Raw genomic sequence first — 16,393 nt, forward strand, 5'->3', positions numbered from 1 at the left:
ACTAGAACCTGGGGCTACCCAAGGAAGTTGAATCTTGGGAGACTCAGGAAAGAAAAGAAAAGAAAAAAGAATTTCCTCACATTGCATAGTGAAATGATGGCATTCAATTCCACAATATGTGGTTATGACCATCAATTTAGAAGGCTTGGGAAGGAGATTAGATTACTTCCTAGAGGGTAAGGCTGGTTATGAGGCGGCATGCCCTGAATACTATTTTATTTATTGGTGAACAACAGTGAGAGAGAGCAATTTCCCTCATCTCCTGCGTTTGGACTTCCCATTGGTTGCCTACTGTGGGGAAGCAGAATTGGACTGGTCTGATTCAGCAGGGCTCTTATATTTCTGATCCTACATTTTTGTTCCGAGTTTCCAGGGAAGAGCGATTGATTGTTAAGCCAGTCTGGGAATTGTAGCTCTGGGAGGGGTGTAGGGGTCTCCTATCAACTCTCAGCATCCTTAATGAACTACAGCTCCCAGAATTATTGGGTAGGGGGGAGCCATGATGGGTTAAAGTGTTATCATAGTCCTTTTAACATATGTTGTGAGTGTGGCCTAAGTTTTTCTCAAGCACTCTGTGTAACTGAGTACCGCACAAGGTTCCAGGTAGGAACTGTCCTTCTTCGTGTTTGGTTTTCCAGTTTCTCCACATGAAGAGTAATAAATACCTGACCGTTAACAAGCGCCTCCCTGCCTTATTGGAAAAGAATGCCATGAGGGTGACGCTCGATGCCACAGGCAATGAAGGCTCCTGGCTCTTCATTCAACCCTTCTGGAAACTGAGGAGCAATGGAGATAACGTGAGTGTGTTATGGGGAGGCAGAAAATAATATGTGACTCTTCCCAGTAATACTGCTATAAGCTTTAGGCCATGTGGTGCCCCCCCACATGTGGCTGGACTACAACTCCCATCATCCCTATCCATGGCCATGCTTTCTGGGGCTGATGGGAGTTGGTAGTCCAACAACATCTAGAGGTCACCTTGTTTGCTATCCCTGCTGTAAGCTATAGATCTCCAAAGGCTTTACAAGCTGAAATTGTTTTAGGATTGTCAACTTCCCCGTGGAGCAGGTGCCACTTTTAAGGAGGAGAAATCTCTGAGAGGGGCAGCAACTTGACTTGAAACGTGCAAGGAATTTGACGACTGAGCTCCCAGGGTGGATTCTCAGCCCCAAACCTCATTTTCCGGAAAGATATTTGCACATTTTCTGTCCTGAAATTTATTAAAGGAGAGATTGATTTGGGGGTACTGTGTCATGGAAAGGAGTACATAATCGGGCCAAGTTCACAGATGCCTCTTTATTACTCCGTGGTTGCAGTGTCAAATGATGATTTATTGTGTGCGTGGCAACAGCTGCAGACTGAGTTTTCATATCAGCTCGCACAAAGTGCTTTTTGATAGAGGCGGTTCACATTGTTGCAAGTAATTGAATGGTAAGGTATCAACTTAAGAGCTAATGGGTGATATGCACGCATATGCGAATCAGCTACCCCCCCCCCCCGCCCCCGCCATTGGAAATGTATTTGCAATTTAAACAGATAACTAAAGATTTGGCAGGAAATGTAGGGTTTGTTGGCTGCAATCTTACACTTAGTTACCTGGAAGTAAGCCTCATTGTGCTCCTTGGGACTTATCTTTGAGTAGACATGTATAGACTTGTGCTGCCAGTTCCTCAATTGCCACATTTTATTCATGTTCACTAGAGATATTTTAGGGGACCTTCCATACTTCAGGCCAACACTCACTAACCCTGAGGTTCTCAGACTGTGGTCCACAGACTACCAGTGGTCTGCTTCATTCATGTCCATGGTGTGTCTGAAGAACACTTACATGTTGAAGTCTACAGCATTCCAATTGTAAGACAGTAACCTAGATACAATATAAGACATCAAAGAAGTGCTAAAAATACAATTAAAAATCCTACAGCATCTAGCCCAGCGCATTACAGTTGCTACAGCAGGCAGGCAAGAAAGAATCATTAAGTGATCTGCCAAGGTCCTCAGCAACATTTAAGTGGTCCGGGAGGGAGGGAGGCTTTGGAATTGCTGTCCTAACTATTATGACATCCTTCCTCAGGTAGTTGTTGGAGACAAAGTGATTCTGAATCCTGTGAACGCTGGGCAGCCACTACATGCCAGCAACTATGAACTCGCTGATAACCCAGGATGCAAAGAGGTACCAGGAATTGAGAGAAGGGAAGTGGTGTGAATATGGGATGTTAATGACAGTGGCCTGAGCTAGATTGCTATTTTAGATTCCACCCCCCTGCTTACAGGACTTAATTTGGGGCTAGTTGTGTGTAACGGGTGCGGGTGGTGCTGTGGTCTAAACCACTGAGCCCCTTGGGTTTGCTGATCAGAAGGTTGGCGGTTTGAATCCCTGCGACGAAGTGAGCTCCCGTTGCTCTGTCCCAGCTCCTGCCAACCTAGCAGTTCAAAAGCATGCCAGTGCAAGTAGATAAATAGGTGGGAAGGTAAACGGCGTTTCTGTGTGCTCTGGTTTCCGTCACGATGTTCCATTGCACCAGAAGCAGTTTAGTCATGCTGGCCACATGATCCAGAAAGCTGTTTGTGGACGAACGCCGGCTTCCTCAGCCTGAAAGTGAGATGAATGCTGCAACCCCCTAGTCGTCTTTGATTGGACTTAACCGTCCAGGGGTCTTTTACCTTTTACCTTAGTCGTGTGTAGCATGTGGATCTTCTAATAGCTTATTGTTTTCCTAGGTGAATTCTGTCAATTGCAACACCAGCTGGAAGATCAACTTGTTTATGCAGTTCCGGGACCACATGGAAGAAGTGCTTAAAGGGGTAAGAATGAGCGTGTGTCCGTCAGCCTTGAGTCACTCTGCTGAGGACATCTGCTGAGTTGAGTTTGGCTTTCAAAGAACCTTGCTTTAGTGTTTGCTACATATGTAGCGGGGCTCCTGGTTTAAAACAAAATATGGTTTGTCACTAAACAAGCTAATTTCAAACCATAGGCCATGAAGCTGGTTGGTTTAACTTATCATTGTTTTGAACCAGGAACCCTGGTTTGCACATAATGGTAACTGGAAATTGTTTGAAAGGGAAACTCAGCTTGGCAGAAGTATTCCTCCTAGTCTTGTGGGAAGAGGAGAAGGAAGGAAGAGGGAAGTGTTCAAGCTTGATGTTTTACTTGTCCTTGTTGAAGCTCATCCACAGAGCTCCAAACCATGCTTTAGTGTTACTTGCGGAGTGTACTGTTATTCCCTTGCGCTGCAGTTTCCCTAGACAGCAAGGAACTATTTTTGCATATCTTTTTTGTATTTGACTGACAGGGGGACGTGGTCAGGTTGTTCCATGCAGAGCAGGAGAAATTTCTCACCTGTGATGAATACAAAGCCAAGCTGCATGTATTTCTTCGAACTACCTTGCGGCAATCGGCCACATCAGCCACAAGCTCCAATGCACTCTGGGAAGTTGAGGTGAGTGCCAGGCCTATTTGCAGGTTTTTGCTTGCAAAAAGTTCGTTTTCCCTTTCCTTATATTGTTTATTTAATCTGAATGCATTATTACCTTAACTTACATGGCAGGTCTATATGTTTTGGTGTCCCAATTTTGTGTCTCCCTGATGATCAACAACAGGAATGTCCTTGGGAGACAGCATTGCATTCTGGGTTGTTTTAAATAGTGACAATGAGGGATTAATTGTGCTCACACGGGCTTAGCCTTGGCATTTACTTTCAAAGCTTTAGACCAACCTTGGAACAAAGAATTTTTAGAAATTAAGCACTGGGATAATGTGAAATTTCTCAAGTTTCGAATTATTAGCTAAAATAAAGTGGTCTAAAGATTCCTATTGGATTACTCTGCACACTAGGAGATGGCACACAACTCCTACTGAAGCCTTCGGGGAGCTAGAGAGACCAGGTCTCCTTGCTATTGATGCCTCTTTGGTGACAAAGAATAGCCTCATCACAAGAGCCAAAGCAAGGCTAGAAAAGAAGAGTGTATTCTGAGTAAATGTATAGCAATAGTGTCATCAGATAACGCTTTGTTATTACTCATTGTCAGAGTTTGCCTAACATTTTAAAAGCATCTCAAAGAAGAGAAAGGCTCTTGCTTCGCTTTTCAGCAAAATAAATCTGAAGGTGTTACCAAATGTTGATGTGTCCTTTGTTTAAATCTATGAATTCCATGACCAGAGCCAATCACAAGGAGGGCTTCTGTGCAGCATTGGTGACTAATGCTTTAGTCAAGTGGCATAGACAGCTCAGGTAGCCAGGTGGCCTTGAAGAGCCAGAGGATTGAAGCATTCCTGTGCTTTGGCCAGCACTTGCAAGAAGGCAAGTATCAGACCTGCAACTTACAACACACTGATTTTGCTTTCCAGGTGGTCCATCATGATCCCTGCCGTGGTGGAGCTGGGCACTGGAATGGCTTATACCGCTTCAAGCACCTTGCCACGGGGAACTATTTGGCAGCAGAGGTGAGAGGAACTGAGTATACTCTAGCAGGTTCTGTGTAGGCTCTAGTAGGTTGTGGTTTGGGTTCCCTTCACTAATCAGCACTACGTTAAAGCTGAACTTCAAGCTAAAACTTGGGAATATGTTAGGATGAGTCATCTTACTGGCTCCATTTAGGGCGAACTCTAGAGCCATGCCTTTTGATGTAGTATCAGTTTGACCTTTCCTCTTTCTTTAGCAAAGTGTCACAAACCCTAAAGCATTATAACATTCCAGAATTGCAGGCTGCATCACTATCTCCTCTGCACATCTTCCCGCCCCTGCAGGCTAAGTTTGACTGGTGGGTAAGGACTCTCACCTGTCAATTACCTGGTGTCCACAATGCTGCCCGGTGACCTGTACTTGCTCCCCTGTTATCCAGGCCTAATTGCCATGCCAGATCCAGGCTCATGCCACACCTGCCTACCTCACCCCCATCTTTTGCCCTGGTTGCTGTGAGTGTAGGGTTGCCGACGTGGTGATTGTTCTGCCACTTCATAAAACAGTGTTGTACAGTGGTACCTCGGGTTAAGTACTTAATTCGTTCCAGAAGTCCGTTCTTAACCTGAAACTGTTCTTAACCTGAAGCACCACTTTAGCTAATGGGGCCTCCTGCTGCCGCTGTTCTCATCCTGAAGCAAAGTTCTTAACCCGAGGTACTATTTCTGGGTTAGCGGAGTCTGTAACCTGAAGCGTATGTAACCTGAAGCGTATGTAACCTGAAATGTATGTAACCTGAGGTACCACTGTACTGGGTGGGGAGTTAGCATTGCACCCAAATTCTGCAGAGTGTACTTCATATTTTCAAGATCACAAACTAGGCAGATTTTAGTTTGTGCTTTCATATAAGCACATGCAAACTGAACTAGGTACTCCCGTCATCTGACTATGCCGTATTTCTTAAGTGAATGCATTCTTAACAGTATATGTTCCATATAAGTGACATCCTATGGAGAATACCCCAGGGCTCTCCTGCACTCTCTATAGAGGGGCCTGCCATATTTCTTATGCTGGACAGAGACTATCCAGACTCTTCTCTGATGCTGTTTACATGAACAGCCATTCAGAAGTAGGAGTGTGTGACTGTACTCCAAAGCGGGGTCCACACTGCTATTTCCTCCTTGCTCAAATTCCTCTGTCAGTAGGGAAGTTACGGTGCATTGTGAGGTTTGCTGTGCTGAAGCCACTCTTTATATGAAAACAGCTTAAGGGGAGCCGTCTTCTTTGAACTGATCTTGCCTTCACTGTTCTAAATGGTTCTTGGGTGACTCTAGGCCGCTCTCATAGCTCTTTCTTGCTTACAGTGATGGACCAGGGCCATAAACAATATTATTGCTGGTCTCTGCTGCTCATGCCAGGCACTTCCCAGCAACTCAAGCCTACTGGTACAGCCTCTTCTGTTATGAAGCCTTTCATCACTTTATAGCCGTTTCCCTTTCTCGGCTTGATTAGTGGCTACAGAGGAAGGATTCTCTTTGTTTGTTCACTTTGAGCCAATATCTGCTTTCCCTTTTAGTGGATTATGCTCAGTGTTTAGTAGCTCCAAAAAATGTGGCCTGGCAGGTTGCAGCTCACTCAAACATCTCTCGTCCAAATCCTGTTTCCTTGTGCCTTTGGATAGTATGGTGATCTGGCCAAAGCAGCTGAAGCAGCTGCACAGGTGTCTGAATGTGTAGCATTATAAACTGTGTTATTCAACCTCTGGACTTTTAGTGTCATATCACGGATAAAAATAATATGCTGATATTTTTATTTCTTCAACTTTCCAGGAAAACCCCAGTTACAAAGGAGACACAGGAGAACCAAAGTCCACGGTAAGTTGTCTGTTGCGTTTGGCTTGCTTGTGATAGTTTGCTTAGCCAGGCATAGGCAAACTCGGCCCTCCAGATGTTTTGGGACTACAACTCCCATCATCCCTAGCTAACAGGACCAGTGGTCAGGGATGATGGGAGTTGTAGTCCCAAAACATCTGGAGGGCTGAGTTTGCCTATGCCTGGGCTTAGCAGTATGTAGGAGGCAACGTTTTAGACTGGGCTTTTAAAAAGTTCACTTTCCTTTTAAAAACTGTATTAAAATAATAAATAAATTGTCCAGTAGCACGTTAAAGACCAACTAAGTTTGTTCTTGGTATGAACTTTCGTGTGCATGCACACTTCTTCAGATACACAGTGTGCATGCACACGAAAGCTCACGGCTACTTACCTGAATCTTTTTAAAACTTACATTCATAAAATCATTAATTTATTTTTATCAATTTATTTATTACCCACCCTTCACCCTGAGGTCCTGGGGTGGGTGGGTTACAGCATTTAAAACAATACTAAAAACAAAACCATGGGGCGCGTGAAGCATTCCTCTTAGTAATAGTTTTCACAGCACTCTTACCTCAGTGCCTCTAACTGGGTTCCCAGGTTATGACATTATCAATGAAATTTCTATGCCAGTGTATGCCACAATGAATTGGCCTGAACAGGTGCCAGTCGTTAAGATTTCTCTCTCTCCCACCCTCCTCTTCTCTCCCTCTCCTCTGGCTTAAATTGCTTTAGAATTTCGCATCCCAAACTCATGGCCAGCAGCTGTGGAACACTAAAACTACATTCTGTTTGTTTTATTCTTCCATTTTAGACTTTTAGGTTGTGTGTGTGTATTGAAGGGGCATGTAAAAATGGCGGAATTTTAAAATTAGGACTAAATAATCAACAGTTCACTGAAATTACAAGAAAAACCACAACACAGAGAACAGCAGCAATTACTGCAATAACAAAAACAAAATTGACTAAATAAATTTTCATACCTGGACTGGCTTGCTGTAGGTTGGTGCCTGGAACTCCCTGAAGATCCCATAGCAAGTTCATGACCATTTTTGGTGCATGAACGTTGGTGGTTTTTGCTCACACATAAATGAAAAAAAAAATGCCTTATTTTGGAACAGGCTGGAACAAGTCGCTCCAGTCGGAGATACACAGGGGAAAAGATCAAATATCGACTGGTGGCTGTGCCTCACGGCAATGACATTGCTTCCCTTTTTGAACTGGATCCCACCACACTGCAGAAGACCGACTCTTTTGTCCCACGGTAAGTTGCTTTATCCAGGACATCCAAAGAATCCAAGCCAGAATGGAGATATAGAACATAATCCAGAGAGAAAGGCATTGCTGTGTGCAAGCAGGAGGCATAAAAAAAGAAAGGTTAAGAAGGTCCCTGCTGGATGAGACCAAAGGCCCAGCTAATTCAGCATCTTGTTCTCATAGGGGCCAACTCAATGCCTATGGAAAGTTCACAAGCATGACTTAAATGCAGCAGAATTCTTCCCACTTGTAATTCCCAGCAATTGGTATTAAGAGGCATACAGCCTTAGTTGAGGTAGAACATCACTCCTGCAGGTAGTCATTGAGAGAGCTTTATCACCATGAATTTGTCTCATTCTCTTTGGAAACCATCCAGGTTGGTGACCATCAATCTACATCTCGTGGGAGCGAATTCCATAGTTCATCTATAGGCTGTGTACTTTCTTTTGTCTGTCCTGAAACTTCTGAGTTTTTGCATTATGAGAGAGGGAGGAAAATGTTTCTCTATCCACTTTCTCTACATCGGGCATAATCTTACGCACCAGGCAGAACAGGAGTGGAGCAGGCAGAGAATGCACACAACAGAGTAAATGCAAGTATGAAATAGGATTCAGAAGTGATGAGGCCCATGGTCTGGCCACAGCCCAGGAAGCTGTTTTTAGCGGCCTACCACTGATTTCCAAAATGGGGCATAGCACGATTGTTGTAAAGTTGTAGAGAAGCTCAAGAAAGTGGAAGAAGGGCACCTTTGTGTTTCCTCTCTGAAACCTAACAATGATCCTGTGCCAGAAGGAAAAAGCAATGCTTTTCAAAGGGGAGGAAGGACACATGGTTTTTGGAGGGCTTTCCTCCCCATTACAGAGTTGGGGTCAGAGGCTCTTCTCGTAGCCCAGGGTGTGATGGAGAGCAAAATGGATGCAAGTGTTCAAAAGGGTGTCAGTCCAATGAGTGCAGTTCAGAGAGGAACTGTAATCCCATTGAAATCAATGGAATTTACGGCTTTAACTGCTTCGGTCTCATTTAAGTCAGTATTTATATACTACTATATCATTAAAAATATCAAAGCAGTTTGCAAGAATATCTATTTATAATAAAAACAGATGCAAATTTAAAAACAAAGAACATCAACTAATAATCATGGAAAGATGTATTAAGTTAAAAGCCTGGCAGAATAGAAAACATCTCAGCAGGTATTTAAAAGTTGAAATAGAAGGAGGGTAATTTCTTCTTCATTCTTACCTTCTTGTGGTTTCAGGAACTCCTATGTCCGACTCCGTCATCTCTGCACCAACACTTGGATCCAAAGTACCAATGTACCCATTGATGTGGATGAAGAACGACCCATTCGCCTTATGGTAAGTTTATTTCTGGGCCGGTGGCTAATTCTGCTATTAACAGAGAACTGGTCCTTGGTGAAGGGAGTGCCAGCTTGCGACAGGAACCAATCTGGCATTTCCAGCAGCCCTGTTAGTATCAGGAAGGTGGCCCTGTGGCTTGTCCCACCACAAAGGCTGCTACTGCTTCTGACTGCTAGAAGCCTGTATGGGCAGTTCCACAGTTCTGTTTCTTGTAAGCTATCTTGGAAGCATCCAATACTGATTGCAGCTAAGAGACAGAGTTATGAGCTAGATGGATCGGTTGGTCATATTATTGTGGCTGTATAACGTCATGCTTGATTTTATTTATTAAGACATTTCTTTTTTGCCTCTCTCTAAAAAAAATTGGACATGCAAGGCAGCTCACAATACAAGGAATACAATGAAATATATATACATATAAAAATACAGTGGCACACGCAACTATAAGAATCAGAAGAATAAAAATGATTTAAAAACCAACCAACCCATGAGCAGAATCATCAGCTAACCCCTCCCCCCGCTCACAAAAAAAGAGTCCAGAACTTATGTCTCTCACCCAAATCAGACACTCACTTAACCCAGGCACTTTTTGATCTGGCACTGAAAAGAAAGGCTGGGGTGGGTGGCATGTACCTCTTGGACCAACATATTCTAGGACAGGCATGGCTAAACTTGGCCCTCCAGCTGTTTTGGGACTCCAACTCCCATCATCCCTAGCTAACAGGACCAGCGGTCAGGGATGATGGGAATTGTAGTCCCAAAACAGCTGGAGGTCCAAATTTGGCCATGCCTGTTCTAGGAGGTGTAAATTGCCAAGAAGCACAGACTTGCTTATTTGGGGGACAAAGCAAACTTTGCTACTGGATGACCAGGTTCTCTTTTTCAGCTTGGCACATGCCCCACCAAGGAGGACAAAGAGGCATTTGCCATTGTCTCTGTGCCAGTGTCAGAAATCCGTGATCTGGACTTTGCCAATGATGCCAGCTACATGTTAGCCAATGTAGTGGAGAAGATGAATGAAGGATTTCTCAGCCAGAATGACCGGAGGTAAAAATACCCCAAGTATTTTGATTCACTGTGTATGGGAAGGCAATGGTGGAATGGGATTCACTGACAGATGCAATCAACATGTGTAGTTTTAGGTCCATCAACTTGAAGAACCAATAGCAGGTTGCATTTTGCAGGGAAACAAGTTTCATGTCCACGAGGTAGCCTGAGCATTTTATTTTGATTTGTATAATTTGTCTTGGACACATAATTTGATGTTTTTTGCTGCAGAATTTGAAAATGTTTGGATGTAGAATTTGGTGTAGCTTTGAACTGTAAGGAAACAAGGCAAATTATGAAGTCCATAGTTCACATCTATGTTGATTTGGTTTCTTGTTAACTTCATATGTGGGGTGTGTATGTATGGTGTTAATGACCCTGGTATGAGGGAGTGGGGGTCATTCATTGATGATGCTCACTATAACTTGTTTGGCAGGTTTGTGATCCAACTGCTGGAAGACCTGGTTTTCTTTGTCAGTGATGTGCCCAACAATGGGCAGAATGTTTTGGATATCGTTGTTACCAAGCCCAACCGGGAGAGGCAGAAGCTCATGAGGGAGCAGAACATTCTGAAACAGGTGATTGGGTCTAGAGAGAAAGACTTAAGATGGAGACAATATCATTGCAGTATTAAGTGGAATGTTTTTACTACTTCTCCAGCCACAATTCTTTTCTGAGGCTACAAGGGAGTAAAGCACCTTACTTCTGAGTAAACATGTACAGACACGTCCTGCACATTATAGGTCTTTCTCCAACATTGGAGTATGTGGTTATCCTGGAATTTGTTATTCTTCCAAGTTGTTCCAACAGGAAAGGCTTTGCTTTATAATGTTGCAACTTAGCTTTAGAAGCTTTGTCCCTGAGAGTTGGAGGAGCAACTGCCCTCTTGTAGCTTCTGACTGCTTGGTTCCACTGTGATAGGGCATCTGAGGAGCTCAGTCTCCATCTTCAACATTATTTTGTATTTTTTTGAGCAACAGGCAGGTACCATTTTCTCCGCGCCTGACCCTAGATTAGGTAATCATAGTAAGGTGAAGGGAGCCTGCCATTACAAATTCCTCAGAATGAAAAGTTTATTCTACTTTGTCTGTTGCCTCAGTTTAAAGAGGGAAGGGGAAGAATGACCACTTTAGAACAGCGCCTTTCTGGAAGTGCCTCTGTAAACTGTGAGATGTTTTAACTCCCTTGTATATGTACGCTTAATAACTGAAGGGAATGTAGCCCAGTGGATCAGAAAGGTCCTTAAGAAAGACACAGAGGCCAAGGTGGAGCATGCCAGAGGCGGGTGCAAGATAGGCATTATCATGAGGTATCTTCCCCACCATCTCCTAGTCCTGGTCCATTTCCATGGATGTTAAAAAGCATGGGGATGGAATGGGACCCAATGGGACCCCACAGCACAGCCATCATGGGGCCTAACAGAAGTCCTCCAGGGCCACTCTCCAGAACTGGTCCTGCAGGTCCTTTTCAGTTTGACTGGTAATTTCCATTTCCACTGGGTAGATCTTTGGGATCCTGAAGGCTCCATTCAAGGACAAGGGTGGGGAAGGCCCACTCGTGCGACTGGAAGAGCTGTCTGACCAGAAGAATGCTCCCTACCAGTACATGTTCCGGCTCTGCTACAGGGTGTTGCGGCACTCCCAGGAAGACTATCGCAAGAACCAGGTAGGCCTTCACCGACATGAGTCAGTAAGTCTGTGGGAGACAGAATTTGGGAGTTCTATTCTTCTGAGACCTTTAGGCATAATGATGATGCATGTGGGAAACAAAGCATTCAGACAGTGAGGAATTAAGACTTGCCGTTCTAACTCGGGTGCGTTGTCCTCGTCCCGCAGGAACATATTGCCAAGCAGTTTGGCATGATGCAGTCCCAGATTGGCTACGACATCTTGGCCGAGGACACCATCACTGCCCTCTTGCACAACAACCGCAAGCTGCTCGAGAAACACATCACCAAGACGGAGGTGGAGACATTTGTGAGCTTGGTGCGAAAGAACCGGGAACCCAGGTGTGTGTCGCCCCACTGGCAGGGAGGCAGCCAGAGCTGCCAGCTTTAGAACCAGGCCTTTTAACCCGCAGCAGTTAACAGGTGTTAATATTTATCTGCATGGTAAAGAGCTTTAGCTGCTAAATCAAGGTGTTGCTAAAGACTGAAAAATGAGGTTGGTTTTTCTGGCTAGCTGGTGATCCTAGATACAGTTCAGGGTACTAATATGGAGGGAAACGTATTTCCCAATGCTTTCACTTTTTCCTTCCATGTGGTGCCTTCTATGACAGCTGTATGTTGTGGCAATGCCTCTTGCATGCTTGGATGGAGGCTGGAGAGTTGGGCGTGGGTATATGTGAGAACCTCTGAAGGTTGCCATACAAAGGGTCCCACACCTTTTGCTCCCCTTTTGCCTCTGCCCCTGCCATCACTGCCCTGCGGACCCTTGGAAAGTTTCCCCCGAGAGAATGTGGCTGAAGAAGATTCCCTTCTCCTGCTGTATGTGAACTCTACCCTTTTGTCTGTGTGAAAAACCACAAGCCAGTCAGTCTTCTAGGTTTGTTTGACTAAAGGGAACTGAAGTGCTGTGGATATAGTGGGGTTGGCAGCAGATTGCTGGAGGGTAGCTGTGTTAGTCATGTAGGTGGAGGAATTGAAGGAACTGTGGCAGTAAATGTGCAGGAAAACTGTTCAAAAGGATGGTCTGAATCAGACAAGGTGGGGAAAAAACTTACACAGTGAGTGTTGATAGCTGAGATAACAGATGCATCAGGTTGTCCTTAAATATAAAACGTTGCAGTAGGATTTACTTCTATGTACCCATTTCTATGATGTTAAGAATGATGTTCTTAATGTTTGATTGCTATGTGTCAACGTGGGATCAGGAAGATGATTGATTTCCTGCCTGTAATCCAGCCAAAAGCAGCTCAGATACACCTGGGCGGAAGGTAGTCCTTGTAGGTTGGTTGGAAGATGATGTAATAAAACCTCTCCTATGTCTCCTAGATTTTTAGACTATCTGTCAGATTTGTGTGTGTCGAACCATGTGGCCATTCCCGTCACTCAGGAACTGATCTGCAAGTGTGTGCTGGACCCCAAGAACACTGACATCCTGATCCAAACTGAGTGAGTATCTAGAGAGCCCTGTTCCTTTGAACACTGGAGTTGCCCTTAGTCTTCCGCTTAGAAATTACCTTCTCTGAGAAGGGTCATTTCCAGCCCATTATCAGTTAATAATGGGAGGAGCACCCCATATATATATATATATATATATATATATATATATATATATATAAAATGAGTACCTTGAGTCAATGAGTAAAACAAGTTAATGAAGAAGGTATTGAGAAGAGTTCTAATCTTTGATCTTACTATATACTTGATTTAATATTTGTATGCTGGTTTTCCAACAACAAAAGGGAGCTTCCAGGAAACCTGTTTATTGAGCATTTATACTGATTTGTTTGCAGGGAGGTTAGAGGATGTGGCATCAAAGGAAGTTTCATCCCACACTTTCTAGTGCATTTCCCCATCACTTTCCTTATTTCAAAAAGTCTGATCCTTTGAGGAAGTGGATTTGTGGCCCAATTAACTTTGACTCTGCAGCCTGAATTTGCCAGATGTAATTGAATCCTATCTGAAAATTGTAACAGTCTGAAAGTGCCCTAAGTTGAGCTCTGAGCGGCTGCCAACAGTAACAAATACACAGAACAATAACAGATAAAAACAACACTTCATCAGTCTAATGATATAAACAAACACAAGAGCATTTCAGTAAGCAAAATCCAGCAATTCAGTAAAAAAGGACACAGTTCAATACAAACCTGTAATAATTCAGAAACAGTTCATTTCGGCAAATTCCAACTGTGGGTTATGATGTTATGTCCAACTCAAGTCTGAGGGTTGCCTTCCAAAACATTTCTCTGTATTGTGAGTGGACGATCAACAAAGTTCTGTTTCTTCCAGATTTAGTTATTTTTCCAGCATGAATGAGGAGAATTACAGACAAATGGTGCTGATTACGGAGACGGCATTATATTATAGCCTCCCTGAAGGAGTCAGTGTATCCTGAAGATTAAATTACTACATCATAATGTGGCCATTATTGGAGCCTCGTTCTGTAGTCGGAAAGCAAATTAGAAAAATAATGGACAGATTAATAGAAAGACAGGAAGGGGGAGAGACAGGCTATCATTGTCTGCCAGCTGCAATGTCACTTGCTGGAAATCACAAGCACTGTTGCATTCAGATCCTCTTTGCGGGTTTCCCAAAGTCATCAAGTTTGCCACTGTGAGAACAGGATGCAGAATCTTCGTAAGTTCTTATGGGTGGAGAGGAGTCCCTTGCCAGCTTTGAACTGGCCTAGGGGTTAAAGTCACGAAATTAAAAGACGCCTGCTTCTTGGGAGGAGGGCAATGACAAACCTAGACAGCATCTTAAAAAGCAGAGACATCACCTTGCCAACAAAGGTCCGTATAGTAAAAGCTATGGTTTTCCCAGTAGTGATGTATGGAAGTGAGAGCTGGACCATAAAGAAGGCTGATCGCCAAAGAGTTGATGCCTTTGAATTATGGTGCTGGAGGAGACTCTTGAGAGTCCCATGGACTGCAAGAAGATCAAACATATCCATTCTTAAGGAAATCAGCCCTGAGTGCTCACTGGAAGGACAAATCCTGAAGCTGAGGCTCCAATACTTTGGCCACTTCATGAGAAGAGAAGACTCCCTGGAAAAGACCCTGATGTTGGGAAAGATGGAGTGCACAAGGAGAAGGGGACGACAGAGGACGAGATGGTTGGATAGTGTTCTCGAAACTACCAGCATGAGTTTGACCAAACTGCGGGAGGCAGTGGAAGACAGGAGTGTCTGGCGTGCTCTGGTCCATGGGGTCACGAAGAGTCGGACACGACTAAATGACTAAACAACAACAAGGGGTTAAATGGCATTCGGCAGGTTCCTTTTTTCCTCTTTGTTGCCATTCTACCTGTAAAGTGGGGGCAACAATCTTATGAGTTGGTTCAGTGTCCCATTCTTTTTTCCAGGTTGAGACCTGTGAAGGAGATGTCCCAGACTCACGAGTACTTGAGTATCGAATTTTCTGAGGAGGAGGTGTGGCTGACTTGGAGTGACCGAAACAACGATAACCATGAAAAGAGCATCCGGCAGCTGGCCCAGGAAGCTCGAGCAGGCAATGCCCATGACGAGAATGTCTTGAGCTACTATAGGTAACAAGCGGTTCTCCATTGGCATTGGTTCCACCTGGTCCTCGACCCACCCTTTTCCTCTTTAGCAATTACTGCCTGTTACCCTAAGTCAGGCTTCCTCAAACTCGTTCCTCCAGATGTTTTTGGCCTACAACTCCCATGATCCCTAGCTAGCAGGACCCAGTGGTCAGGGATGATGGGAATTGTAGTCTCAAAACATCTGGAGGGCTGAGGTTGAGGAAGCCTGTCCTTAGTAGCAATCCTAAAACAGTTGTCTTAGCATGTTTGTTTTTAAATAGAACTTTGTTGTGATGATGGTATTTGTAGGCATAATTCGATTTCCCCTCTGTTGTATACATATTGGCTGCATCATGTTGTAGTGTTAATCTTTTAGTGGGGTGGGGTAGGAGCAGTGCTTTTTTTTTCCTGGGGGAGACGCAGGGGTAAGCATACCCCTAAACATTTTGTCAATCTTTGTACTTTTGTCCATTTACTGTATTTATTTTTCCTGATTTGAACTATAAAATGGTTATTTTCTTGAGTCAAAATGCCCCTAAACATTTTTAAAGAAAAAAAGCACTGGGTAGGAGTCTTCCTGTTTATAATACTGCAGGATGATCACTTTTAGTAAATGTTGCTGTTTTATTCTTTTGATGTTTGTTTCACACTTTTGCATTTGTAAGTCTTTTTGTTAAACAAGACCAACTGAACTGACATGGCCTTGGAAGAGTCTTCAACTTTACTAATTATTAATCTGCTCTCCCCCCCCCTTTACTTTCCACATGTGCTCATACTTACGTGACTTTTTCTCTTTTCACGCTTTGTCTCCTCTCCATCCCTGCTTTTGCCCTTTACAGATACCAGCTGAAGTTGTTTGCCCGCATGTGCATGGATAGGCAATACTTGGCCATTAAGGAAATCTCCAAGCAACTGGGAGTGGAGCTCATCTTCCTCTGCATGGCGGATGAAATGTTGCCCTTTGACCTCCGGGCTTCCTTCTGTCATCTCATGCTGCATGTACATGTGGATAGGGATCCACAGGAGAAGGTGATGCCCGTGAAGTTTGCACGTCTGTGGACTGAGATTCCTACAGCCATCACCATCAAAGAGTAAGGAATATCTGGAGGACAAGGGGATGCATGTATGAGGGGGGACCATAGCAACTAGGACAGTGTTCTTCAACATTAGATCTCTGGTGTTGTTGGAATGCAACTCCCACCATCCCTAACCATTGGCTAAGCTGGCAGGGGATGATGGGATTTGTAGTCCAGC

The 16,393-nt window shown here is 44.0% G+C and overlaps 1 protein-coding gene across 2 annotated transcripts in view; it reads left to right on the plus strand.

The window, feature by feature from the left end:
* ITPR3 (inositol 1,4,5-trisphosphate receptor type 3) overlaps window positions 1–16,393 on the plus strand; it is a 97,943-nt gene that overhangs the window by 42,493 nt on the left and 39,057 nt on the right. For both annotated transcript variants that reach the window (XR_014549503.1, XM_083620003.1), the window contains exons 5-19: window positions 639–797; window positions 2,075–2,173; window positions 2,722–2,805; window positions 3,294–3,440; window positions 4,349–4,444; window positions 6,230–6,274; window positions 7,393–7,535; window positions 8,784–8,883; window positions 9,773–9,933; window positions 10,370–10,511; window positions 11,437–11,598; window positions 11,769–11,941; window positions 12,926–13,045; window positions 14,960–15,142; window positions 15,979–16,230. Coding sequence is in view for 1 of the 2 variants with exons in the window: in XM_083620003.1 (XP_083476129.1) it covers window positions 639–797; window positions 2,075–2,173; window positions 2,722–2,805; window positions 3,294–3,440; window positions 4,349–4,444; window positions 6,230–6,274; window positions 7,393–7,535; window positions 8,784–8,883; window positions 9,773–9,933; window positions 10,370–10,511; window positions 11,437–11,598; window positions 11,769–11,941; window positions 12,926–13,045; window positions 14,960–15,142; window positions 15,979–16,230 (2,066 nt within the window). In the remaining variant the exon portion in view is untranslated. The remainder of the gene's footprint in view (window positions 1–638; window positions 798–2,074; window positions 2,174–2,721; window positions 2,806–3,293; window positions 3,441–4,348; window positions 4,445–6,229; window positions 6,275–7,392; window positions 7,536–8,783; window positions 8,884–9,772; window positions 9,934–10,369; window positions 10,512–11,436; window positions 11,599–11,768; window positions 11,942–12,925; window positions 13,046–14,959; window positions 15,143–15,978; window positions 16,231–16,393) is intronic.

Source organism: Podarcis filfolensis, assembly GCF_964270895.1.
Source record: "Podarcis filfolensis genome assembly, chromosome: 6".
Lineage (NCBI taxonomy): Eukaryota > Metazoa > Chordata > Lepidosauria > Squamata > Lacertidae > Podarcis > Podarcis filfolensis.